This window comes from Xiphophorus hellerii, chromosome 8 (assembly GCF_003331165.1).
Source record: "Xiphophorus hellerii strain 12219 chromosome 8, Xiphophorus_hellerii-4.1, whole genome shotgun sequence".
Taxonomy (NCBI): domain Eukaryota; kingdom Metazoa; phylum Chordata; class Actinopteri; order Cyprinodontiformes; family Poeciliidae; genus Xiphophorus; species Xiphophorus hellerii.
In genome coordinates, this window is record NC_045679.1 from 27,738,851 (window position 1) to 27,764,204 (window position 25,354).

General features: G+C 39.0%; 3 protein-coding genes across 8 annotated transcripts; all 3 read right to left on the reverse strand.

The window, feature by feature from the left end:
* Positions 1–1,863: 1,863 nt before the first annotated feature.
* Positions 1,864–4,967, reverse strand: LOC116724799 (cytochrome c oxidase subunit 5B, mitochondrial-like). The gene is made up of 4 exons (XM_032570540.1): positions 4,767–4,967; positions 4,162–4,232; positions 2,466–2,565; positions 1,864–2,328 (listed from the first exon to the last, which is right to left on the reverse strand). The coding sequence occupies exons 1-4, from the start codon at positions 4,861–4,863 to the stop codon at positions 2,216–2,218; spliced, it is 381 nt and encodes a 126-aa protein (XP_032426431.1). The 5' UTR covers positions 4,864–4,967; the 3' UTR covers positions 1,864–2,215.
* Positions 4,968–7,931: 2,964 nt separating this feature from the next.
* LOC116724798 (cytochrome c oxidase subunit 5B, mitochondrial-like) lies at positions 7,932–9,919 on the reverse strand. Its single transcript, XM_032570539.1, has 4 exons — positions 9,776–9,919; positions 8,789–8,859; positions 8,495–8,594; positions 7,932–8,413 (listed from the first exon to the last, which is right to left on the reverse strand). Exons 1-4 carry the CDS (start codon positions 9,870–9,872, stop codon positions 8,301–8,303), a joined length of 381 nt encoding a protein of 126 aa, XP_032426430.1. The 5' UTR covers positions 9,873–9,919; the 3' UTR covers positions 7,932–8,300.
* Positions 9,920–12,955: 3,036 nt separating this feature from the next.
* Positions 12,956–24,954, reverse strand: LOC116724970 (drebrin-like protein A). 6 transcript variants are annotated; one of them, XM_032570777.1, is made up of 19 exons: positions 24,873–24,954; positions 24,502–24,632; positions 24,365–24,420; positions 23,139–23,251; positions 22,339–22,413; positions 22,103–22,243; positions 20,930–21,007; positions 20,695–20,846; positions 20,501–20,612; positions 18,819–18,896; positions 18,584–18,735; positions 18,447–18,501; positions 17,620–17,685; positions 16,444–16,552; positions 15,588–15,785; positions 15,106–15,174; positions 14,030–14,124; positions 13,761–13,830; positions 12,956–13,197 (listed from the first exon to the last, which is right to left on the reverse strand). In XM_032570777.1, exons 2-19 carry the CDS (start codon positions 24,582–24,584, stop codon positions 13,055–13,057), a joined length of 1,845 nt encoding a protein of 614 aa, XP_032426668.1. In that variant the 5' UTR covers positions 24,585–24,632; positions 24,873–24,954; the 3' UTR covers positions 12,956–13,054. The 6 variants fall into 6 exon arrangements, with proteins under 6 accessions (XP_032426668.1, XP_032426669.1, XP_032426670.1 ...); XM_032570778.1 differs by lacking the exon at positions 24,873–24,954 and having other exon boundaries at positions 20,501–20,520; positions 20,578–20,612; positions 24,502–24,735; XM_032570779.1 differs by lacking the exon at positions 24,873–24,954 and having other exon boundaries at positions 20,501–20,549; positions 24,502–24,735.
* Between the last annotated feature and the right edge of the window lie 400 nt (positions 24,955–25,354).

Below are 25,354 nucleotides of genomic sequence, written 5' to 3' on the forward strand. Positions count from 1 at the left end.
CTCCTCCGTATATAGGGGGCGCTATTGCGCAAGATAGTGAGTTTGAGTTTTTAATTCATAAACCATAGCCCCTCCCCTTCAAACCTTTCCACCAATGTAATCCTTGGGCAATTCTCCATCATTTTACTCTGGCCACGCCCACTTCCTCCTAACTACATTTTTTGGCTATAACACAATAAAGATAAACATAAATATGATGCATAACATCTATGTACGGAGGCACTAAAACAATATGGAAAAAAATTGGAAATTAAAAAAAGCTGTTCAAGCAACAAAACAGTAACTCTTTTAGTGATCACAATTTTTCATGATTACAGAATAAACTCTTAGATCCTAACAGGAGATGACCTGTTGTATGAATTTAATGCAGTTTTAATTTTAGTGAAGGTCAGAAAGTTTATGTCTGGATAACCACTTGACAGATTTACACCAAACTTGGCACAGATGTTTAAGACCACACCCTGAGTCCATATCCTTCATATGATTATGAAGTGGACATGGCTTATATGCTACCTCACATTTGACCTTTGATCTCAGAGAACTCAAATGTTAATATAGCAGCTACAGCAGCTGCTGACCGGATCACAACCTGGTGAGCACCACAGCGGGAAATGAAATTGGCAGTGTTAGTGTTGCAAATAAGACATCAGATCTTAACAGTTAATAGGATGACTCACCAGTGGGCATAAAATATAATACAATAGGCAATTCAGATGTGTAGGTTTCTTGTTGGATTGTGAACAACAGACACCCAGTGATGCTATGGTGAGCAGAAGCACTGAAAACCGAACAATCCATGATGATTCTAAAAAACTTCTGTAATAAAAATTTCTTTCAGATTTGAAGCACTGAGTTAAATTCAAAGGTTATTTAAAGTTTGAATGAGAAACTGTCCAAACTTTCCACTTGCATATGAGTAAAGGCAAAAAGTTTTGGTAGACAGCGCTATCTGCTGGTAGACTGAAGAATAACACATTCACCCCGTAAGTGAAATACTCAGTGATTTGATTAAAATGACGTGCTCAGTTCATTTGACCAGTCCAAAAAATAAATAAATACCAACAAGAATAATAGAACTGCAAATTATGGATCAGAAAGAGGCATAATCTTTATAATCCATATAGATCATGGATCTTAAAGAATATGTTGGGTTATATTCCATTGACGTTCTGTATGACCAACTTGCAATTTTTCAGGGCGTTTACTTGAACGTTGCCATGAGAAAATGAGTTCCATGGTCATAATCATCAGTCACAAACCAGTTTAAGGGATTCTCCTATCAACAGCTGCCTTTTGAATAACAGCTGACTTGAGTCTTCCTCCTCAGATTGCTTCAACTCAATATTTAGAAGCACATTTTACTCCTGCTGTCACAGCTGATCCTGGGTCAGAGTATCAGACGGCAGCAGAAAAATGTAGACTATCACTTTAGTCCAGGTTAAGCTTTTTGTAGTTTTAATGAGAACCTAGTTGATTCAGAACTTCAGTTGTTTCATTCCGAACCAACAAAGTCCGGAGGAAACTGCATCAATATCTAGTTTGTCCACGACAAGTCATTAAAAAACAAGTTACTTCCTGTTTTCTTCTTTGTGGTTTGCACCAGTAGTAACAAACAGTTGTTTTGACTTGTGATGCGGAAAAAATGTTTCCATCGCAGTTTCGCAAAATAAACCAACTCATCCTAGAGCCAACACGTTTGGTGCATAATTGCCATGTTATAATTCAGAAGTTTTATTTTCAAAATGTCAAATTGCGCAATTTTTTGGTCAATGGAAACACAACTATTGTCTTCAATCTGATTGAAAAAAAAATTAAAAATCTGAGCAGAGCTCAACCTGAAGCAGACAAACACACACACACACATATGAGTTCAGTACTTTATTGGCTCAACAGTAGGAGTGGTCCGAATGTAACATCATACAGTACAGTCAATGTAAACTGAAGCTGAAGGTCCCAAAACACATCTGAGCTGTTTGGAAATGTAACGTGTGAAGCCAAAGCTGAGGTTAAAAGGTAGATCAAGTGCTAAAACAGACCAGATAAACGACATCAGACCAGGAAATACACCGAGCCCAAACAACAAAAGGACAGCATCTTCAAGCACAGTGAAAACTTAAAACTCTCTGAGTTTTCTTGGTCCACAGATAAAATTAACATTTCAAAGAGAAGCCAAATTTGTACTGTAAATACATCTACTAAAACACTTTGTTTTAAGTTAGTGGGGGAGGTTATGGGGCACCAGTTTATAGTGGGCACCACAGGAGGGGCAGCGCTGGGGCTCACCCTCATGAAGCCAGAACCAGATGATGGCGGTGTTGTCTTCCTCACCTGCACAGAGAAAATAAAGACATGAGGCAGAAATCTGGAAGCTGAGGCTGCTGAACAGCTGAACTGTGATTTTATAGAGCTGGCTTCGTTTCTGTCATGTTAGAAATATATTTAATAATTCTGTTACTGTGACTTACAGATACAGCCCACAACCCTCTTGTTAGTGATGGAGGGAACCAGGTGGGGGTCCGACTTGGAACCAGCGTAGCTCTTTGGCTTCATCATGTTGTAAGGATCCTGCAAGGAGAAGAGGAAGATGATGATGAAGGTAGGTCTAATGGTCTCATCGGGAGTTTGGTCTCAGCTGCGTTCAGGGTTCTGAAAACAGCCTGACAACAAACATTACATCAACAAATAAAGACGTTTCCTTAGTAACGGACGATCTAATTAAGATAAGAGCAAGTAGCGCCATGGAAACAACGAGATACGCACTGAGAAATAAGCTGACAGCTGGAATCTGAGGCTAGATAATAAATCTTATAATAAATTACAACAGAGAGCTGGTCCATGTCACTAGATGTGGAACTTCGATCCAGAATCTCTCAACATTCTGGGGGATGTAGGCAGAGGAGAGACTTTAGTCGCTCAACCTCTCACGGTGAGTGGCATCAGCTAACTCACTCTTTGGTTACCTAGCAACAACCTGTTGCACAACTTGCACAGCAGCAGTTTCAAGTTTCATCACAGAGCCTCATGACCGTTGAAACATAAAGAACAACGCAGTGGAGAGAAAACAGGAAGTGACGTCACTAGCTTGGCTGTGTTTCAGACATTTAAAACAAAAAAACACGAATCAATAATTATCTGTATTGACTGATACGAAATTCTTATAGCGTGATAAATTTTCCACCATATTGCTCAGCACGACCGGAATCTGGAAGTTTTCAGCCTGAACAGCCCTGAGCGTTAGCAGCTGGTCAGTGCCACGCCAACGCTCCACCAGGTCAGGCTGGAAGCAGCTCTGTGCTGAACAGGGAAAAGTTTGAACACGAGAGCCAAACATAAAAAAGTAAAACACTGTGTTACAGCCACTGTTCTCACAGTCATGGTGTGATACTGGCTATGATCCTAGAAATGATCACTCAGACAGGAAAACGAGGCTAAAAATATTTCAATGTTCTTCACGAAAATCCGAGATCAGATATCAGCCACAACAATCTAATTAAAGAAACTCCAGAAAACAAACAATCAAAAAAAAACTTCACAGTACGGTGGTGGAGAGTTAGTGATGTGGGCTTCCTGTGAGGCCCTGAGACCATTACAATAAATAACTCAACTGTTTGGGTTTATGAACCTGAACAGTGGCAATCTTGCTATGATGGTTATAAACTTGGTAGGTCAGGATTTGAAATGCAACACCAGCATGTTGCTGCAAAACAAGATGACCAATAACAGCCAGCAATATCACTGCAGTGTCAAAACAAGGACATCTGAAGATTCACTGTTGAGTTCCTAAAATGAGTTTAACACATTTTAACCTGCCTATTAGCATGTTTTTATAGTGACAACTGAAATCAGATGTTTAAGATACTTTTCAGTTTATTAAAAAAATTAATCTACGATTATAAACTCAACTTTTAATCAGCCAGGAAGTGATCTCACTAAGGACCAAAATAAAACTTTTAATCTTCACAACTAATGAATGATCAATTTAAGAGGGTTTTTCTTCAGTACAAAACCTGAAAAATAAGCAGGTAGGACATATATCTATCTCTTAAAGGAAAGTCTTCTTCTAAGCAATTATTTCACAGAATATAGTTTCATCTAAAGTTATGCTTTACACTTAGTTATGCTAAGTGTAAATCATAACTACATGCTGTAATGTGATGTTACCTTTCCCTCCTTCATGGCCTTCATGATGACCTTCTCCAGCCCAGTCGCCTGCTCCTCATCAGTGGGAATGCCTGGAAGCACCAACATGACAAAGGAGGAAACTCGAGATGTACCACAGAACCGCTCACTCATAATTTCACAGAACTATGAATAAACTACAAGAAACTAGGAGTCAAATCCAAACTATTATGTTTAGAACAGCGATAAAAACGCCCACGATAAGACCCGAGCAATCACCTTCCTGGGAGCTGGGTTTGGGTCTGAATAGAAACAAATGTAAAGCAGATGACCAACAGAACCACCGGCCCTCCTCAGTTATCTAAACCCAGATTGACCTCTTTGCTGTCACTGTTAGCCTAATGCTAAGCAGCAGGTTAGCCCCTAGCTTTATTTAAGAACATCTGGATATTCAAAACCAGCTGAACACAGACAAGCAGAAAATGAACTTATTACAACCCAAGAGATTTAGCGGGTTTTTACTACAAGAACCGAACGTGTCCTGGCAGAACTTGGAAGAGAACGCGTTCCGCTAGGCTAGTCAGACGGACTAGCCTAGCTAACACTTCAGTCTGTTATCTGAATGGTTGTGTCCGTGTCGGCCTCACCTCCAGCCGCCATGCTGCGGCTCAGAGCCGGAGCCCGGACAGCCCGGCAGGTTGTCACGGCTCTCAGCCCGGAGCGCAGCAGTAACCTTGCAGCCATTTCTCCTTCAATGTACGGTTGTCACCCAGTAAAGATTAATGGACTTCTTCTTCTTCTTCTTCTTCTTCTTCTTCTATAGCGTTTTCTGGCAGTCAATAAACTTTGTGTATTACCGCCGTCAACTGGACGGAGATATAATTCAGAAATTCATTTTTCCTATACTGTATCTTCAAATCTTAAAATAACTAAATTATATACATACTTATACACTCACACACACATACATACTAAATTCTCTCAGCAAATTTTGTATCTTTTAAATATTTCATAAGTGCTTGAATTATATCATGTGATTGATGCTTCCCTAATAAATTAGCCATAGTTACTGAACTCCCCATTAACTTTTCCAGTTCTTTCCTATCTTTTATACAGTATATTTTCTACAATAAATCAACACATTGTTCTACTCCTTCTGTTTCCCCACAATAAGAACAATCACCTGATGGATGTTTCCCTATTATTTTTAAACCACTATTTAAACTAGTATGCCCAATCCTCAATCTGTTAATCTCCCATTCATTATACTATTATTTCTTATGATTACCTCCGTCTGTATTTTATGTAAATGCTTTCCTCTTTCTTTTAAATTCCATCTCTCCTGCCATATATTATTTATTTTATCTTTAATAATTACTTTTATTTCTGCTCTACTTAGTGGGATATCATATTCAATTTATCTTGCTTTAACTGTTTCTTTAGCCAATTTATCTACTTTTTCATTAACTACAATTCCTTTATGTGCTGGAACCCATGTGAATTGAATACATATCTTTTGTTGCTTTATACTATTTATCAAAAAACTAACTTCATCTAAAAGATCTTGACGGCTTTCAGATTTTCCACTTATAATACTGGTCAAGCAAGACATTGAATCTGAACAGATAACTACCTTACTAAGCTTCACCTCCAGCAGCCATTGCAATGCCAATTTAATTGCCAACATCTCTGCTGAAAAAATTGATAAATTATCTGTTGTTCTTCTTTTTAAAAATCTTTTTGTTTCGGAATATAAACTGCTACTCCTGTTTTACCATTTTCCTCTTTTGATGCATCTCTGTATATATTTGTGTCATATTTTCATACATTATTTATAAATACTGCTGAATAATTGGATAAATACCTCCACAGGACTCTTCTATTTTTTTGGTTTCTAAATTTACTATTGACATTTCAAATAACCATGGAGCAATTTTAGATTTAATTACAGTTTTACAGCATGCTCTATTATTTATCCCCAAATGATCTGCATAAATATTTCCTTCCCATCCCAAACTCCTAATGTTATGGCCATACTCCCAGCATTATCTGAATACCTGTTTAGTAGGGTGATTTTCCTCATGTCCTTGTAAATGTAACCAATAATTTGCTGACAGTTTCATCTGCCTTAAGTCCTCTTTCAAACCATACTCCTACGTACCTTACGATATTTACCTGCTTCCATTTTTGCCCATATAATCTAAGATCTACTGTAGGATTAATCCTTTTCCTTGAAAAACATATTACTTGTGTCTTCTCAACAGACAAATGAAACCCCCATTCATGTGACCATCTTTCAATCCTATTAATTGCTGATTGCATTCTATTTTTTAAATTACTAATATTGCCTCCTCTCACCCATAATGCCCCATCATCTGCATGTAATGCTTTACTAATTCTAAAATCTATATTATCAAAAATATCATTAATCATTATATTAAAAAGCAATGGACTACATACACTACCTTGTGGAGTTCCATTTTCTATAGCATAAATATTTGAATAATTTACCCCACTACTCCTTTAGCAGCATCTGATAACTGTTCAATCATCCTATAGCATCTTTACCTGGAGATGTATTAACTCCAATCAAAGCTATTTTCATTTCAAACAATGTAAAATCTTTATCTAAAACACCTCCATCTAGCTCTTTCTTATTTAAAATCTCTTTATTATCATCAATCATTTTCAATCTCCTTGATAATTCTTCATTTGATAAATTTTGAGAACTATGCACTTTCACAAAGGACCTAGCAAACATCGTTGCTTTTCTTTGTTTGTTACAGCTTCACACTTATCTTTAATAAAGAAAAATCCCTTCTAATTCCTCCCATCTTTCTAATCATTCCCCAGATCTCGTTTAACTTCTGTTACAATTGTACAACAAAAACGCCTCCAATAATTCTTTTTAGATAATTTAACTATTCTCTTAACTTTAGACTGTGCTTTTTTATATATTACTTATCAAATGAATGATTTAATTTTAACATTCTACATGCTTTATTCCTAACTTTAATAGCTTCTTTACATTCATTGTTTAGCAAGTTTTTGTTTTTTTTATGTTTCACTTTGAATAATCCAACAGAACTATCTATTCTGCCCAGGAATAAATAGTATTTCTGAAAGATCTTCTGTTATTTCCTGTAGCTTTCAAGTTTTCTATGGCTGCCTTTGAATCTGTGCACTGTTTCACCCCATCTTACTCCACCCACTGCAGGCTAATGATTGTCGCTGTTGTAAATGCAGATAATTGATTATTGTTTCAGCAAACATAATTCAAAATCTGGAATAAATTATAGAATTTGTATTGCTACATCCATCAGTATACTTTTTAAGATGATTATATAGGCTACCTTAAACATGTTCAAAACTCCTCCAATGCAATGGAATTTAAACAATTCTGCAAGAAACAGGTTAATGGCAGAAACTGACATCTTGTTCTCTTACCATCTCTTTGTCAAGAGAACTGAGCGAGATGAAAGCTGCTCTGAGTGAAGCTTGTGGAAAACCAGAACAGATCTCACATCTTCAAAGTCCAAAACCCAACTACTCCGTCTTGTCGACAAATGTGTTGGTTGACAATACGACTTTGAATCCATTTTATTATAATAGTTTGACAGTAAAATCTGATTGTAGAATGATTGAGGAATTTTCTAATATGCACATTTTTACTTCTGGCTTCACAGTGCAGCTATCAATTCTTCCTGTCATGTTTTTTGCATGTGTACCATGCAAAAAACACATGCAAAATGTTAACTGTAACATATTTATCAGATAAAACATGTAATATATTAGTGCCAAAGAGACATCCATGAAAAGGAGTTGTTAATGTTTATTGGTGGAATAACAGCAGTAAAGTGGACCCATTTTGACAGCGTACAGCACACAAACCAGAGTAAACTGCCTGAGTCTTGCAAACACAGTGTATCTGTGTGGAAATGTAACATGTAAAGCAAAGACTGATGAGGTCAGCAGGTAGATCAAGTAGAACAACAGAACAAGATGAGCGGACCAGGAAGTACACCGAGCTGGAAATATCCTGCAGGGCGCGGATAATCTCACTCTTCTTGTTCTGAAGGAGGAATGAATATTGCAACAAAAAAAGCTAAAAAAAAAAAAAAGGTACAGATGAGTGCTGAAGGCGTAAACACACACATCTGTACAGGTTACAGGGCTGGAGGCTAGTGGGGCAGCTCATGAGGCACCAGTTTATAGTGGGCACCACAGGAGGGGCAGCGCTGGGGCTCGCCCTCATGAAGCCAGAACCAGATGATGGCGGTGTTGTCTTCCTCACCTGCACAGAGGATGAAGGCAGACATCGTTATGAGCGTATGTGCAATCGCTCCCCACAGCGAGCTGCTACAGGAGGACTTACAGATACAGCCCACAACCCTCTTGTTGGTGATGGAGGGAACCAGGTGGGGGTCTGACTTGGAGCCAGCATAGCTCTTTGGCTTCATCATGCTGTAAGGATCCTGCAAGGAGAAGAGGAAGATGATGATGATGTGAAAATGTAAAAGAACTTGTTTTTGTTCATGTTTTATCAATCAAAGCCCCTGCTGCAGATTCATACAGCTGACTCTACACATGCAGAACCCCACAGAATATTTGTAAAATTTGTCGGGGTTTTTTTATGTCATGTTTCTGCACTGCTGATTGTAACACTCACTGTTCCCTCCTTCATGGCCTTCATGATGGCCTTCTCCAGTCCCGTGGCCTGCTCCTCATCAGTGGGAATGCCTGGTGGAGCAGCAAATTATTCACTTATGTAGCTCAGGTAGCATTTTAGTAACATGCAGTGATGGTGACAACAACATTAATGAGATCATTCAAAGGTTGCTGTTTTTTTGTTCGGTAAATGTAATGCTACATTTTAATTACTATGATTCAAGTAAAAATGAGGAATTCTGCCCTAAAAAGTCAGAGATCTTAAAAGTAACAAATTCTGTTTCTGTGTTCCACCTAAATGACATTTATTTAAGCAGATAAAAAAAACACTGAGATCAAAACCTCTTTCAGAAGACTGACCGGGGCAAGAAAGGCAGCAGCACACGTCACCATATTTAAGACAACAAAAGTAACAAAAACAGACATTAGAAATATATAAAGGTCAACAGTAAGACAATGAAGGGCAGTTTAATATTTAAAACAACTGATACTGTTGACAGTGTATCTATTGCCGGTTTTGTAAAACTTTGCAAAACGAGTGAAACGAGTTCTGACCATTTTAGTCGTCACAATATACCCCTAAAATCTCATTATCTGTTCTCTCAAATACATATTACAACAATATTTTCTGGAAATATAGTTGCAATATGTTGAACAGCAGTCATCAGCTATTTGCTCTGCATTCAATGTGACGTTTCTCATGAAACCAAAATACTATTTGAAAACCTATGTCATTATTTTCCAAAATAGCCCGAAATAAACACAAGTTCCTACTTGTTCTAATAATTAAACGATGTGGCTTTTTAGAAAGAGAAGCAAACTAGATGGAACGATATTAACAGAAATGGACAATTTCCCTATGAAGCCCGGTATCTATCAAGGAAGAAACAGAAAGCGGTCCGCCGCCATGAATTTCATTTCTTCTAACTACGTCTAAACTCTCAGCGGCTTTTCTGGGTGTTCCTGTCGACCAAAGTCCCGTCCTCACCTCCAGCAGACATGCAGCGCCTCAGAGCCGGAGACCGGGCAGCTCGGCAGCTCGTTGTGGCTCTGAACGCGGTGCGGAGCAGTAACCTTGACGCCATGTTTTCCTGTTGAGGGCTGGTATTCTTCGATGTTTTGTTTGTTGCGGGCTAAACGACTCAAAAGCGAACTGCTGCCACCTTCTGTTTGTTTTTATACCAGTCGTCTGTGTGAGCTAAGAGCGTTTTTCAAGAGGGGGTCGCGGCCCCCTGGGCGGCCACCAGGAGCTTCACAATGTTGAAGATGAGAGAAAAAATGCAAAAATAAAAATACGGACTTAGTTTTTTTCTTTAGAAATAAATTTTTAATTATGTTTTAATCATAAAACCTACTCTGTTTTTTAATCGTTATTATAAGATATAATATAATAATTTATTGAAATGTTATTTGCCACACTCACCTTTCTGATTGGCTGCTAGTCAAATAGCATACCTAGCAAGTGCGAAATGGACACGTTTCTGATAAGAAAAAGACAGAAGAAACCGTTCAGCAGTGAATAGAAGTGTGAAAAAAATCATTCTAAAAGTTGATGTTTGTTTACATATTTTGTAGCATTGTCTGTGTTTTTACAAAGGGGGTCGAAGGCCAAAGACAAATGCTGTTTGGGGGGGAGGGTGGCACAGAAAAGCTTAGGAACTCCTGAGCTAAGATAAGTATAAGAAGTCTGCAGTAATCTCTCCTTTAAACTGTTACACCATATGTGTCAAATTTGAGGCCCGAAGGCCAAATCCAGCCTGCCAAACCTTTTTATGTGGCCCTCAAAACTCTAGGATCTAGAGTCTTGAGCGCCACATAAGTAGAGTCTTCAAGATAACACTTCCGGGTTTAAATATTTTATCAATATAATAAAAATAGTTTTCTCTGTATAGAGGGATTATTTGTTTGTAAAGACAGTGGATGTGAGCACAACTTTACTACAAAGAGAGTCATTCGGCCTTTATACCGCCACTGGTTGTCATGGTACCCCCATTTATCTTGCTATTTTAACATTAGTCGGCATGTTGTCAGAACATTACAACTGTTTACCACAGCAGAATAAAACAAGTTATGCTGCCAAATTGGAATTAGTGAATTGGATATGTCTTAATGATCCAAACACGTGAGTGGACAGATGATTAGAAAGAAAGCCCTAAACCTCAGTGGCTGGTGGACGTCACTTACATGGAATATGAAAACTATTTTGTTCACGGTAAAATCATCAGCTCTCAATGAGACACATCAAGTTGCTCTAAAAACAAATGTAGCTATGGTGAGCATTGACACTGGAATAGGGCTTTTCTAAAACTAATTTTTTATTAAAAAAATATAAGTTGATATTTAGCATGCAAAGGACAAATTACATATCTTTTTTCCCCTACTTTGATCTCATTTAGTGGAGAAAAGATCATGTAGCTGCAGCCGTCAAGGTAGGTGATAAGATAAAATGCAGCAGGCTGAATGGGAGGCAATGCTAGATACAGAGATGCTGTACTAGAAAGGAAACATCTGACATCTGCAGATACCAAAAACCTGGGGGCGTGCCGTGGTGGCGTAGTGGTTAGCGCGACCCATATGTGGAGGCCTTGAGTCCTCGACGCGGCCGTCGCGGGTTCGACTCCCGGACCCGACGACATTTGCCGCATGTCTTCCCTCCTCTCCTTCCCTGTTTCCTGTCAACCTACTGTCATATAAGGGACACTAGAGCCCACAAAAGACCCCCTGGAGGGGTAAAAAAAAAAAAATCATGACAAAACCAATATATTATACTGTATGGAAATGGTCTAGGAAGCAATTGTTTCTGAACTGCTGAGAAGTCAGGCCCTCTGGACAAAGAGAAGTGTAGCGTAGAACAAGGGGCTGGTTTGTACCAGGCTACCTGGATGAAAAGGAAAATACCTGTTGAAGAACTACTGCAAATATCTGTGAGAAATTCTGAAAAACACGAATGTTGTAAAATCCAAACACAAAATGGCAGTGAGATTACTGCATCTCAAAATGTTGATTTTCATCAAGTAAGGTCAAAAGATTTAGGCGGGACGAGGCATCTGAAACTCCACAAACCCCACTGTTATAGACGCTATGAATACTGCAAAGGATTTTTATGTTTTTTTTCCTAGTGGCTAGTCACAGAAGAGATATGTCAGGCAGAGAAATGTGTGCTGCTGGACTTTTCTCTTATTCAGATTGGAGAACCAAGAACTCCTGAACAGGTAATGTCTGTCTAAAGGAAACATTTAAATTGGATTATTTGTTGGGTATTTTATACAATATCAAACATAGTAAAAAGTCATAGTCACAGTCATTATGTTTTAGTCATAATTTAGTCATCAGAGATGTTGTGATGACTTTCTCTTTTTCATGTATACATTTTTCCACACATATTTTGATTGGCTCTGCAGTGTGTGGATGTGGTGCAGGTTCAAGGGTCAACAATATGTGCTCTGGTTTACTTCGTTGAACACAAACTTCCATGAGCTTACAGCCAGGAATGATGCAGTCAGACCCTTTTTCATCCATAAGTCAATGCAGACAGAAACCTTCTGGGTGGCAAACAATATTTACGGATTTTTTTTCTATTTCACTTTCATAATAATTGTCTATTAGAATGATTGTTCTTGTGTTTTTCTTTTGAACAGTCAACGTTCCATCTATTACTCCCATTATAAGAACAAAGTCCTCATCTTCCATGGTGGTAACTGGTCATCCATTTAGCTTTAGCTCCACTGATTACCAACTTGGGTCACATGAGAACCTGGTAAAAGCTTCAGTAACTTAAAGCTTTTTGTTTCCTACATCGTTTTTGACTGCACACATCTCGCATTTTTGGTTGCATTTGAGTCAGGCCAAACACCGCTGATTTTAGCCTCTAACAGTAACTTAACAGAAAAGTGGTGGTATATTTTAGCACAGTAAAGAACACAATATTAGCTAAAATGTTTGCCCTAAAATTCTTAGTTTTTTATGGGGATCTGGGCGACTTGTCTGCAGATGTCATTTCAGGTTAGTTGTATTTTTACCCAACATACAACTGTTGGGTAAAAACAGTTGTTGGGTAAGAAAATTGTTCTTCCGCAACCAGATTCAGAGTTTTGGTCACATTTGATTTGAACAAGAACTTTAACAAGAAATAGACCTTTTCCTTTAAGGGAGCACTGCAGAGTGAGACTGAAGATTGATAACATTTTATTCATTTATTTTCCAAGCGGGTGGTAAACAAAGACAAGAAAAAGTTAATAATCCATTTTCATATCAGGACTGCCACTGTTTAGTCATTGAGGAGCTCCACGTAGTTGGCAGGGAACAGGCCGTAGTTTCCATCAGGTCCATAGCCTCTCCACCAGCCTTCATCCAGCATCTCTATCTCTGTTATGATGTCATCCGGGTCAAAGGTGATCTCAGTATCATCAGCTGTGGACGACAGGCAATCCAGGGAAGAAATGGAAAGCTTAGTAGTCCAGGTGCTGTTATCTTTTATTCTTTTTAACTTTTTTAACTTGCATGCTTTTTGACTGATCTGTCAGATAACATTTTTCAATAATCTGGATACACACAGATGAAACCAGGAGTTTACATACACTACTTTAAAAAGACATCTCAGTTTGAGTTCACCTGGAGTCAACAAACTTATTTCTATTTACTAAATGCCAGAATAATGAGAGATTTTTTATTATTTTTGTACATTCTTCAATGCCACATCTACTGAGTATTGCCTTTAAACTGCCAGGTGGGATGAAGGAGTAGAACCAAAGTGCAGACAGCAGAACGGGACGTCATATGAACCACAACTTAACGAATGGAGTCCAAAACATTTACAAAAGCTGGAAACCAGAACATGAGAGGAATAACAGAGCAGGGAGCAAACAGTGAAGGATAGTTTGCACTATAAACTGTAAAGTGACTCTGCAGCAGCGTCACAACCTTCAGTATCAGTACAGCCCCAACATTAAGACAAGCATGATGTGTTTCCTTACCAGCCTGGTAGTCATACAAAGCCCTGGCTCTGTACTGCTGCTGTTCTCCATCACCTGGATTATTATAGTCCTGAGAATAAAATTCAGAAACATCAAAAGTATTTCATTATATTTAAAGGCTCCAAACACAGAGAAATCTGTGCAAATGATATGGAAACCATGACAATAAGCTGAGAGCACATAAACCCCATTACTGTCATCCAGACGGGCCACAAAGACTAGTGGGTGTCCAGGTGTGATCCATCCTTTGACACACAGAGCAGACTCACCTCTGTTGGATCCTGGTAAATATTCTCATACAGATTGTCAGCAGTGCCAACTGGATCTGGACTCTGGTACAGATCCTGCTGAACTGGACTTTCAACTGTGGGAGAATGACAGGAATGAATAAACATGGCAACAGAGGAATTACAGAGAAAACATTTTCCAGATGCAGAGGGGATTTCTCTGGCTGCCTGGTCATATGACCGCCTCAGAAAGGTTGTTGAGTCTGGTGTAGGAAGAACCTGGAGAACCAAAATGTCTCTCTTCTCACAGGTTTGGAGTCATGCTTTAAGCTGCCTTGCAAAATAATTTCTATCATTTTTTAACAGCCGCAAATGACACTGTATGTCTTGGTGTTTGATGTTTGCTTATGAATGAAATATTTAGTTTGGAACTCTGATAATTATAACTATGTGAATGACATGGTGAGAATACGTCTTTGACAAACAAACTCCCACATTTTTTTTATGTGACAACCTAAATATTGCTGTTTAACTTTTCACGGTGACGCCGCAGTAAACTCGTGAGTAAGCATCAATTGTCAATAGCAATTTCTTTAACCAGTTGGCTCCTTCAGTGTGGAGATTAAAAATGTTATTTTCTTTTCCATGAGATGCCATAAAAACGTATCTTTTTTCATTCTTCAGCAGAATAACTGGGTTTCCTGGCACTGGGAACTCTACAGTACATTGGAAGAAAACTGTATCAGAGGTTGGATTTTCTATAAAGAGACCTGAACGGTGAATGGAGTGAACCGATATTGTGGTTTTCCTGTCAAACTCCCCAATCACAAATACACAAACATTTAGACACCAATAAGCAGGCAGCTTATTGGTAAGTAAATCCTTATTTTATTGTCATTGTTCAAGAAAGAAAGCACAACGAAGTTTTAATTTTAAACGTGTGACAACAGGAAGCTGGAATCAAACCTACAAACCTAGACCGTCTGACCTCCCACTGAGTGTTAGCAGTGTTGAGCTTTATAGCTCATGTTTAACAGAACTTGAAAGGAAAACACAAATGATGCATTTTGGGGTGTAAAAGGTCAACATGATGTTTGGTGATCTTACTGCCGTCATACCTGGAGTCATTTCATCTGCATCATCATCAAACTCATCTGACCATTCTGCCTCCTCAGTGGAACCGTCCTCTGTATTCAGACAGGAGAAAAACGGAGACATTCAACTCAACACAGTACAGCCTCGGCTCGCCAACGGTGGTGCAGCTTCCATAAGTAGCTGGGATGCGTTTAGGGGAAGCCAACTTAAAGGGAATGTAGGTCTAAAAATACTTGCAAACATAAAACAACCAGATTAACTGTGATGTAGAGATAATCAGCAGCGACAGGCAAAAAGACAAATTATCTAAACACAAACTTTTTGAATGTAACTAGTTGCATTCAAAAATAAAAGTTCATTGCAGAAAACTGCTGCAGTATTTCTAGCAGCCATTTGCTGACATTTGACATTATTTTGATCCAGGCTAATCATGCCTGCATGGAAGTGATCATGATTAAATTACTGACACCTGCATATATGGAGCTCAGCAGGAAGTGAGTCTGACCTGCAGGCTGCTCATGTGAAGTCACCGTCTCTTGGAGGGTGGGCGAGAAAGCTGTAGCAGGAAGTGAAGGCAGTACAGGTGTGGCTGAGGAGAAGGGGTTGGTCACTGGGTAGTGGACGTCCGGCGGAGGACTCTGAGACTTCACCACTTCTTCAGGCTCAAACGATTTCTGAGACAGAAACGTACTTTGGAGCTTCCCTGAGGGTAAAAACAGGAACATCAACCATTCATTCTGCTACAGGTGACATATTGTCAGTAGAGGTGCTGTAGTCACTAGTTACATTTACTTGAGTAACTTTCTTTGGAAAAAATTTACTTTTAGGAGTATTTTTACTACGCTGTACTTTCTACTTTTACTTGAGTCATTTTATTATGAAATTGCACTTAAGTCAGTAAAGATTTTTGGATTCTTTATCCACTGAATGAAGAACAAACATGTTTTAACCAAAAATTCACCAGACACAAACACAGACCTGCAGTTTTTGTTAAAGCTTCATAAGTTTTATATTGAAAGAAATTGATTTAGAAAGTTTTTCTTTTGTTTGATTTAGCTTTTTTTTGTTGTTTTTTCTTATATGAATTATTGTCATTTTAGTCCTTAAAATACCAAACTTACTTTATATTTTGGTCCATCTGATTATGTAACTTTTAAATATTAAATGGTTGATAAATTGATCAGTTACTCTTGAATAGACGTTTTACCAAATACTTTTTTACTCTTCCTTGAGTCATTTCTTGGACGGCCACTTTTTATGGTTACTTAAATAAAAATATGTTGAAGTAGTGCTACTCTTACTTGAATACAATTTGTGAGTACTCTGCCCCCCTCTGAGTGTCAGTTTGTTGTGTTTCTGACCTGGTCTGGATGTAGCAGGAGATGGTGTGTTGGCCTCAAAGCTCTGCTCCTTCTGCTTGAAGATGTCTCTGGGATTGAACGCTCTCTGAGAAATCAGTGACTTTGCCTCCTGTGAATGAAGGAAAAGACACATGACCTGTTAGAATCTGAAAATCAAAAGGAGAGTTTATCTGCAATAGTACATTTAGATTAAAGCCAATCACAAACCTTTAAATGATCTAAGGCCTGCAAAAAGGTGCAGGATATTGAAATGATTTTAGAGTTGGAAGCTTAAACCACAAGTTTTACCTCCAATTTCAGAATGTTCTGAACTTGTTGCTGTGGTGTTGTTTTCTAATCCTGCTGGGTAAAGTTGTATTTTGAATTGTTAAAGTTAATGTATTTTTCCTGCACATGTTGCCATTTTATGTAACCATGTTACAATCTGTTTTTATAAAAATTTTGTACATATCAAATATGACATGAAGGAAATTTTGCTTCCTGATTTAATGGCTTGAAATTGGGCCTCTGTCTCTTTACAAACTCCTGCTCTTTCTGAAACTCCACCTTCAGGAAGTCATCACAACATGGCTCCTCTATTAAAGATTATATAGTAAGCTCAGCAGCTGCACAGTTTGCTAACTGCTGGTGGCTAGTCTGAAGGAGCTCAGTGAGGGAGGGCTGCTCTGTGAGGCAGAAACTTAGAAACTGAATCTCTGAGGAGGAGCTTCGGCTTGAGGGCGAGGCGAGGTGCACGCAGGAGTTTTGAACAGCTGAATGGTTGCCATGGAGATTAAACATGCACTGAACTATCAAGGTAACACACCAGGTATGTTGTTGATTAGGGAATAACTTTATACTTTATAACATGATGTGGAGGTCAGAAAGTGGCATAATTCATTACTACAGAGTACATGTCTCGACTGCTCAGTGACGCCTCTGAGCCTGATGGAATATTTAGTAGTGAGGAAATTTCAAGACTTTTTCCACAGGTATCATCGTATCATGATACCAAGCTGGACTTTACTGAACTCTGGAGGGCGACCCATTCTTTCTCAAACGTTTGAGAAGAATGTCTGCATGTCTAGCTGCTGGATTCTGTACGCCTGTGTTCATGCAAAGGATTTGAATATCCGGATCCAGTGGTTAGTGAATACAAGTGTTTTTAATGAGCTACGGATAGTCAGCCATACTCACATTAGCTTTCTGCACAGATGCTGCAGCGTGGATTCCTGTTACCTTCTTTGAATTTTCCTGCTCATTCTACAACAGGGACAAGAAAGTTAAATCCATTATCTGCAGAAGAACATAAGAATTAAAAAAATTGAAATATCATATGTAAAATGTCCTGGAACTCTCACTCTGAACCAAGAACTCTAATAACAGGAAACATTGACTGGGGGAAGACCGATGAGGAAGAGATAATCCACACAGTGGAAGTGTAAGACTGTACTTGTCTTTACTTATTGTACTTGTCTTGTTTACACATCCTCAGTTTTCTCTTTGATACTTTTTGCCTTTCTAAATGTTTATAAATCACTGAACGGTTCTCTATTAAAATACATTAAAGACCAGTTGCTGTTGCTATAACAACCTTCCAGACCACTCAGGTCTTCTGGTTCAAGTCTACTTTGCATCCCCAGAGAAATCAAACAGCAGCCAAGTTGAGATGTAGACTGTAGATGAGATGTTTTGGTGTCCAGTACATGCCACAGATGTGCTGGATGAGCAGATACCTGAACAGCTGATAAATGGCATTTACCATAGATGCTTTAGATTTACCCAGTCACGCTGCCTGGATCACCTCAACTATCCTGGTTGTTGTTTCTGTTACTTTCAGTGAAGAATTTACACTCAAATGTTTCTCCCATGGCATCCAACACTTCATTTTACTTCTTATTTGCTTGATTTCTTTCAGCAGGTGCAGAATTTAGGACAAGGGGAGAAGGAAACCCACCAGAGAAAACCAGCCTGGTATATAGTCCTTAAAGACCTTCAGTCACATCCTTAATGTTTTCACTCACCAGTCGCTGTTGCTCCCTTTCTCTTTCCTCTTCATCTCTTTTATTTTGAAGGGTCCTGCCATGTACAAGCACACAAACATCCCCACTGAGCGTCTTTAGCTGCTTGGTTTGCATGTTACTGTGTAGTTCTAACTCACCTCTCTAGTTCAATCTGATGAGCTCTCTCCTTCGTTCTTCTCTCCCTCTCTTTTGCCTGTTTCTCATCCAACTCCTTCCTTTCCTTCTCCGCGTTCTGCCTCTCCTGCTCCGCTCTCTTTCTCTCTTCCTTTCGACGTAACTCCTCATCCCGCTGAGAAAAGACATTTGTCACATTTATACCAGATGCAGATGCTTGTGTTTGTAAGACTGCTGGTTGTGTATGAAGGAACAAACCTGAGCCTGGTCCCAGAAGTTATCCTTGTTGGTTTGCTGGATTTCCTCTGCAGCATTGACTTTTCTGTAGACAGAACCCTGGTATACAAGCACATTAGAAACTGGTGAACATGTTGTGACAATTTCTACATTTCCTGGAAAAAACGTACTGAGCACAAAGATTAGTATACAAAAACAAATGCAACAGAAATGTAGGTGTTTTTGTCAGTTTTACACATTGTCAAAAGTTTGGGGAAATAAATACTTGTTTGGTAAATATTGATAAATACTACCATAACAGCAGTTTTATTATTGGGTGTTGCAACAGTGTCTCTACAGGTCTGACTAACAAATCAATCCTCCAGCTGCAGCTGATCCAGAACACTGCTGCTGGAGTTCTGATTAAAACCAGGAAGATAGAGAACATCACCCAGTTACAGTCCTTTGACTGGGAGAATAGACTTTAAAATACTGTTAGTTTATAAATCACTGAATGGGTTAGCACCACAGTACATTAAAGAGCTGTTGTTGTCGTATCAACCTTCCAGACCCCTCAGATCTTCTGGTTCTGGTTCTGCTCAGCATCCAGAACCAGAACCAAACATGGAGAAGCAGCATTCAGCTGCTATGAACCACACATCTGGAACAAACTTTCGGAAAACTGCAAGAATGCAGAAACACTGAGCTCCTTTAAGTCCAGACTAAAAACCCACCTGTCCAGAGTTGCTTTATAACCATAATAAATGGAACATTGACCAACATTTTGATATATAGTGATGATATTGATGATGGCACAGATCAAAATGTAAAGTTTGTCACCAGTTTCTCAATTAATGACTGTGTGATGTTTTTATGACTTTTTATTTTGTGTTTTTATGATTTGAAGCACTTTGAACTACCTTGCTGCTGAAATGTGCTGTACATGATTGATTGATTGATTGATTGATTGATTGATTGATTGATCATATTAGTTCCAGTAATTATTCCTAATAATTACTGTTCTGTGGAAAATGTACCTGCAACAATACCAGCTGTGATGTCCTGGCGTTCTGTCCAGAGTGAACCAAGCCTCTTGCCCAGTGGCTGCAGACTGGCCCCACTGTGTCCTTCTGGCTGCTTAGTCATTTCCACCAACGCCCCAGTATAAAGGCTCATTGCTACTCAGTGTTCCTCACTAAAACCTCTATATTATATTGATTACTAGTGTCTACATTAATATTAATACCAAGCTGGTATTAATATTAATACCAGTATTGGATTGATACTAACGCAGTAAGACTGTTGTTTTAGTTTAAGGTTCTGTTTTGAAACTGTTGCTTATTTTTGTATTATAGTTTTTTTTTAACACTGCCTGAAAAAAAGATTTTGTTCTGATTTTCTCTCAAATGATAATTTTTTGCACTTTATCTATGAAAAAATACACAAACGCTTGCTTAGTTTTTCATATTAACATGTTATTAAAGTATTTTGTTGACATAGACTTTGTCCAATTTATGTCCCAGGTTTTAATAAAATAATTAAAATGAAAAACCACAATAGAACCTAAGGGTCAGACATTTGATATTATATCAAAATAAAATAACAAAAAGTGTCATTATCAGTATACTGGCATTGTATTTATTTGGTATCAGATCTTCATAAAAATATGCAGTACTATACCTTTATTACCAACCGTTCAGCTTAATAATAACAGCTTTACTCACCAGTCGCTGTTGCTCCCCATTCTCTTCATCTCTTTTATCCTGAAGGGTCCTGCCATCTGCCAGATGCCATGTGCCATCTCTATTCTCTTCATCTCTTTTATTTTGAAGGGTCCTGCCATGTACAAGCATACAAACATCCCCACTGAGCGTCTTTAGCTGCTTGGTTTGCATGTTACTGTGTAGTTCTAACTCACCTCTCTAGTTCAAGCTGATGAGCTCTCTCCTTCGTTCTTCTCTCCCTCTCTTTTGCCTGTTTCTCATCCAACTCCTTCCTTTCCTTCTCCGCGTTCTGCCTCTCCTGCTCCGCTCTCTTTCTCTCTTCCTTTCGACGTAACTCCTCATCCCGCTGAGAAAAGACATTTGTCACATTTATACCAGATGCAGATGCTTGTGTTTGTAAGACTGCTGGTTGTGTATGAAGGAACAAACCTGAGCCTGGTCCCAGAAGTTATCCTTGTTGGTTTGCTGGATTTCCTCTACAGCATTGACTTTTCTGTAGACAGAACCCTAGTATACAAGCAAAGGAGAAATTGGTTGAACATGTGAAAATTTCTACATTCACCGGCAAAAAGTGCTGAGCACAAAGAGCTCAAAACAAATAGCCAAAATAAAGGGTAGAGGTGGAGTCATCACGAGTGAAGCAACAGTCAGTCTCTCCAGGATGTTACAATGTTTTTTGTGATTGTTGCAGCCTACAATTACTGATTTTGCTACACCTTTTTTGTAAAGTTGCAAAGTTGCAAATTGCCAAGAAAAACCAAAGTTGAAGTTGAGGCACATAACCTTTCTAAAACTGAAAGGTTATGATTTAGTTAGACTGTTTAAAGTGCAAATTATATTTCCAAGTACTATCTTGAAATATCATCCTTAATACAAATCAAATCATGTCCTGAGGAGTTCTCAATTTCAAAAGAAGAATTCCACATCATTCAATTTAACATATATACAGTATCAGCAAATTCTACAGAACACCTCAAAATCTCTTTTTCAGAGAAAAAGATAAACAGGTCATCCGATCTATGGATGAGTACATTTTTTGAGTGATTTTCTTTATTTAGCCATTTATTCTTTCTTTAGAGGGTTATCCTATATTAGCTTGATTTAGTTAGACTGTCTATAACTGGCTTTATGTTTAGTATTTGGTTGCATCAAATCTAAATGTTTCCACTATGCCTAAGCCTTCCAGTAGAACTCATTCTGGAACTCAAGGGACGATGGTGGTGACAGTGGTAGGAGCTCATTCTGCAGTTGACAGGTTGCTGGTTCGATTCCGGCTGTTGTGTCTTGTTGTGTCTGCCTTGCCTGCTGGTGTATAGCAGCCAGACTGCCTCAGGACTGCTGTGGCTACGACCACCAGCGTGTGAAAGTGTGCATGAATGACTGAATGTAGCGTGAAGTGCTTTGGAGTTCTCTGGACTCGATAAAGTGTTAATAAGTACAGGCCATTTATCATGTGTTAGGATTTCACCATGTCCGTGACAAAGTCTGAACAGCAGCGGTGAAATTGCTGACAAAGACGGAACATATGAGGGTCTGACGACAAAAGAAACTTTAAGACAGTATGGTTTTGTATGTCCTTGGGAGTTTTGTGTCTCCTCTCACCACTGGTCCTCTTGGTGCATCGATGTAATTTTGCTGTTTGTGAAAGTTATAGTTGGCTCCGGAGGCTTTCGCGACTTTAGTCAAGATGGTCTCTGGCTCCACGTCCTCCTCTGTTCGAGCATTTATGGTAACGTGAGCTCCCTAAGGTCAATCACATCAAGGCGTTAGAGGGAAGGTGACAGGAAGCATAGCTGCTTTCAAACCATCCAATCACAACATAGCAGAATCACACCTACCTTCAAAAAATTTGCTATGGCGCTGAGATGGTTGGCACACATTCCTTTACGAGAGTCCTTCACCCCTTCACCAGTCTACATATACAGACATTCATAATCTACATGTGCTTTTTCATCAGGTTTTGCATTATTATTGACAGAAAATGAAAACCTATGTCACAATGTTTTTGTGAATTAACTGGAAAGCTAAAATCAGCCTGTCTTGTCGAGGTTAGACTGTGCTGTGAAGTGTTTGCTCTACAAGCTTTTTCAACTTTAGCTTTTTTGCCACTCTTTGATGTCTTGGTACATGAAACAAAGTTTTATCTAAGACAACATAACAAATGGAGTTTTCAAATGATGATTTGGTTTAGTATCCAATCCAAACAACCTGACCCAAAGTTAAGAAGCAGATCCCCTGGTTAAAGAAAACGACTTAGTGGTTTCTGTGCAGGAGGAAGCTGAAGATAGAGGTCAATAACCTTTACTGGTAGGTTACTGTATTTTATTGAGCAGCCATGTTACAGACGCTGTTCTGAAAAATCATTTGCGGTTCATATTAGTGTATGTTACTGCACAATATTTAAATAAAAGTTAAAAATCTTCCTCTGTAAATATCTCATGCTTGGACTCCTGGCTGCAGCTCGTGAAAAAGTGCTGTCTATATGTGCAATTATTTTTTTCTTTTTAAAATTAGGTGTGAGCAATAGTAAGGAAATTACGGTATTACTGATTTTAATAACTTTCTTCTCCTGTTGTATTATGGGAATCTGTGTGTGTGTGTGTGGGCGTGTGTGGGGGTGTGTCTGTGTGTGACTCACCCAGTTTATAAGGACATATTTAGGCAGGCCAGAGTTAGGGTCTGGGACTCGACAGAAGGCATACATGACCTTCCCACTGTTCAGCTCTTCCACCAACTCCTCCAAGCCTCCACCTGAACACACACCAGAACAGAAATCTGTTATTTAACACCACCTTATGGTTCTCTAATACGGTGGGTCCCAACACTGGACCAAGCGGGACTACTATCCTGATGGTTTAGATGTTTTCCTGTTCCAGCAGACCAGATATAATGCAAACGACAATTAAACACCTAAGTCTCCGAGCACCAGGGCTGAGAACCGCCGCTCTAATGCAACATTAGATTTCTGCTGCTTTTATAGAATAAGCTTTTGAAGTCATCGTTCACAATTTATCCTTCTGTTTGCTGATTGGCTCAGTCATAAGTCAACCGGAGACAATCAGAGTAATGGGGAGAAAACCCAGACTGCACTGGAAGTGAGAACCTTATGAGTGGAATTGCACAGGAAAGCAATAGCCAGGCTCTTTCAAATGTAAGATTAGCCCAAAAAACTTAAATCAACAAACATCAATAGGTGTAGTTAAAAAAAGACTTGGACAAGAATGACTCATTTCAGTCTGAGACCATGGATCCCAACCAGATTAAGAGGAATGCTCCATTCTGTTTACTATAAACCCAACTTGAGTATATTGGTGTTTTGTTTAGGAGTGATGGGAGCCTGCAGGGGACAATGGATAGAGGAACTGGTGTTTTGTCTGCAGCAATATGGGCACTGCTCTGATCTCTTGTTGTAAAGAAAGAACTCAACCAAACAGTGAAGCTGAAGTGTGCTCAGTGGGATTGTGCTGTCGGGTTCCCTTGTTGGACCGGACACCTCAGCAATCTAAACAGTTAAGTTTATGAGAACTGGCAATGTGCTGAAGACAGAAATTAAAAAATGCTGGTGTGTGTATCTGCCACTCAGGGTTATTTAGATTCAGGGGTTGTGAATCTAAAAGGATAGATTCACAACCGCGGGAAAATTCTAAAATTCCAGTTAGAAGAAAAATAAAAACTCATCCAATGTGATGCTTTTTATTACTTCTGGATTCTGTCCCTCACAGTTGAGGAGTAGCAACAATAAAGTTTACAGATCTATCCAGTCTCTGAAAGTGTGGAAACTCAGTGGTGCAGCAGAATCAAATACTTGTTTATCCTATTGTACATCACAGCGATGTAGATCCATAGATCATCATGAGCTCTCACCTCCTGTCTCTGCCAGTCGAAGGTCGTTACTGTTGCCTTCATAGGTAAACAGAGCCCTAAAAGCACAAAATTAACACATGAGAACTGAAGAAAACAAGAAGGTCTTGTTGCTTTTGCTTTCAACAGAACCAGTTTACCAGTCCGTGTCTGTCTTGGCATCCACCACCTTCTTATAGGCGGCCATCAGAGCCGAACCGTTCTTGCTCAGGTTGACTGCCATTGTAGTCCAGGTTCCCAAAGTCCACACAGGTTGCCAGGGAATCTGATGCTGTCAGAAGACAGAGCAAAGCAGAATGAAAACCTCCACACTTTGAGAAAAGAAACTCTGACTTTTGTGATCATTCGGAAAGATTCTGATCTACGGTGAAGTGTCCGACCAGTCAGGTTGGTGGATTTAAACCTGAAGAGTTGCATTCTTCCACAAGTTCCACCCATCTGACTTCCACACCTCCTCTCATTAGAGAAACACAGCTCTTTTACTCTGACCATTAGTACACATTTTACTTACACTGAGTCAGCTTTGGTACACTGCAGATATTATGTATCCTGAAACCAGAGTTGGCCTGGCAGCCTTGGTGGAAATGTCATTGTGTGATCTGAGGGAAAGCAAAAAGGGTGTGACTGGCTGCTATTGTGTGCCATTCTTTGCGTGCACAAGGAACACAAGTCCCCAAAGACAAGTTTGGACAGAGCTGGCATAAGGTCTGCCACAACAAGGAGTGAAAATGAATGATACTGTGGATGGATGGCCTCACCTGGTCTGGAAATCAAGTAGATTATAAAAATACAAGAACACCTGACTCATCACTCTGTGTCATGATTTAAGAAGACAACTTTATTAAGTAACATCATTTTATCACAGTCAGTTTGCTGATCTGCTGACTTTCAAAAGTTCCTACATTTGATATACAAACATCCAGACTGGATCATGGAGCAATGGGTGATTTAATTATGCAGCTGATCCCACAAAATCAGGAGCTTGTAATTGTT

What these genes read in the sequence shown, in the direction of transcription:
- LOC116724798 (XM_032570539.1), bottom strand. Translation starts at nt 9,872, where the DNA reads ATGGCGTCAAGGTTACTGCTCCGCACCGCGTTCAGAGCCACAACGAGC. An exon ending in AGGCCATGAAGGAGGGAACA is followed by an intron (nt 8,595 to 8,788) that starts GTGAGTGTTACA and finishes TTCTCCTTGCAG; the next exon opens with GATCCTTACAGCATGATGAA. An exon ending in GAGGGTTGTGGGCTGTATCT is followed by an intron (nt 8,414 to 8,494) that starts GTAAGTCCTCCT and finishes TCCTCTGTGCAG; the next exon opens with GTGAGGAAGACAACACCGCC.
- LOC116724970 (XM_032570777.1), bottom strand. Translation starts at nt 24,584, where the DNA reads ATGGCAGTCAACCTGAGCAAGAACGGTTCGGCTCTGATGGCCGCCTAT. An exon ending in TCGACTGGCAGAGACAGGAG is followed by an intron (nt 23,252 to 24,364) that starts GTGAGAGCTCAT and finishes GTGTGTGTTCAG; the next exon opens with GTGGAGGCTTGGAGGAGTTG. An exon ending in AAAGGGAGCAACAGCGACTG is followed by an intron (nt 17,686 to 18,446) that starts GTGAGTGAAAAC and finishes TCCCTGTTGTAG; the next exon opens with AATGAGCAGGAAAATTCAAA.
- LOC116724799 (XM_032570540.1), bottom strand. Translation starts at nt 4,863, where the DNA reads ATGGCTGCAAGGTTACTGCTGCGCTCCGGGCTGAGAGCCGTGACAACC. An exon ending in AGGCCATGAAGGAGGGAAAG is followed by an intron (nt 2,566 to 4,161) that starts GTAACATCACAT and finishes TTCTCCTTGCAG; the next exon opens with GATCCTTACAACATGATGAA. An exon ending in GAGGGTTGTGGGCTGTATCT is followed by an intron (nt 2,329 to 2,465) that starts GTAAGTCACAGT and finishes TTCTCTGTGCAG; the next exon opens with GTGAGGAAGACAACACCGCC.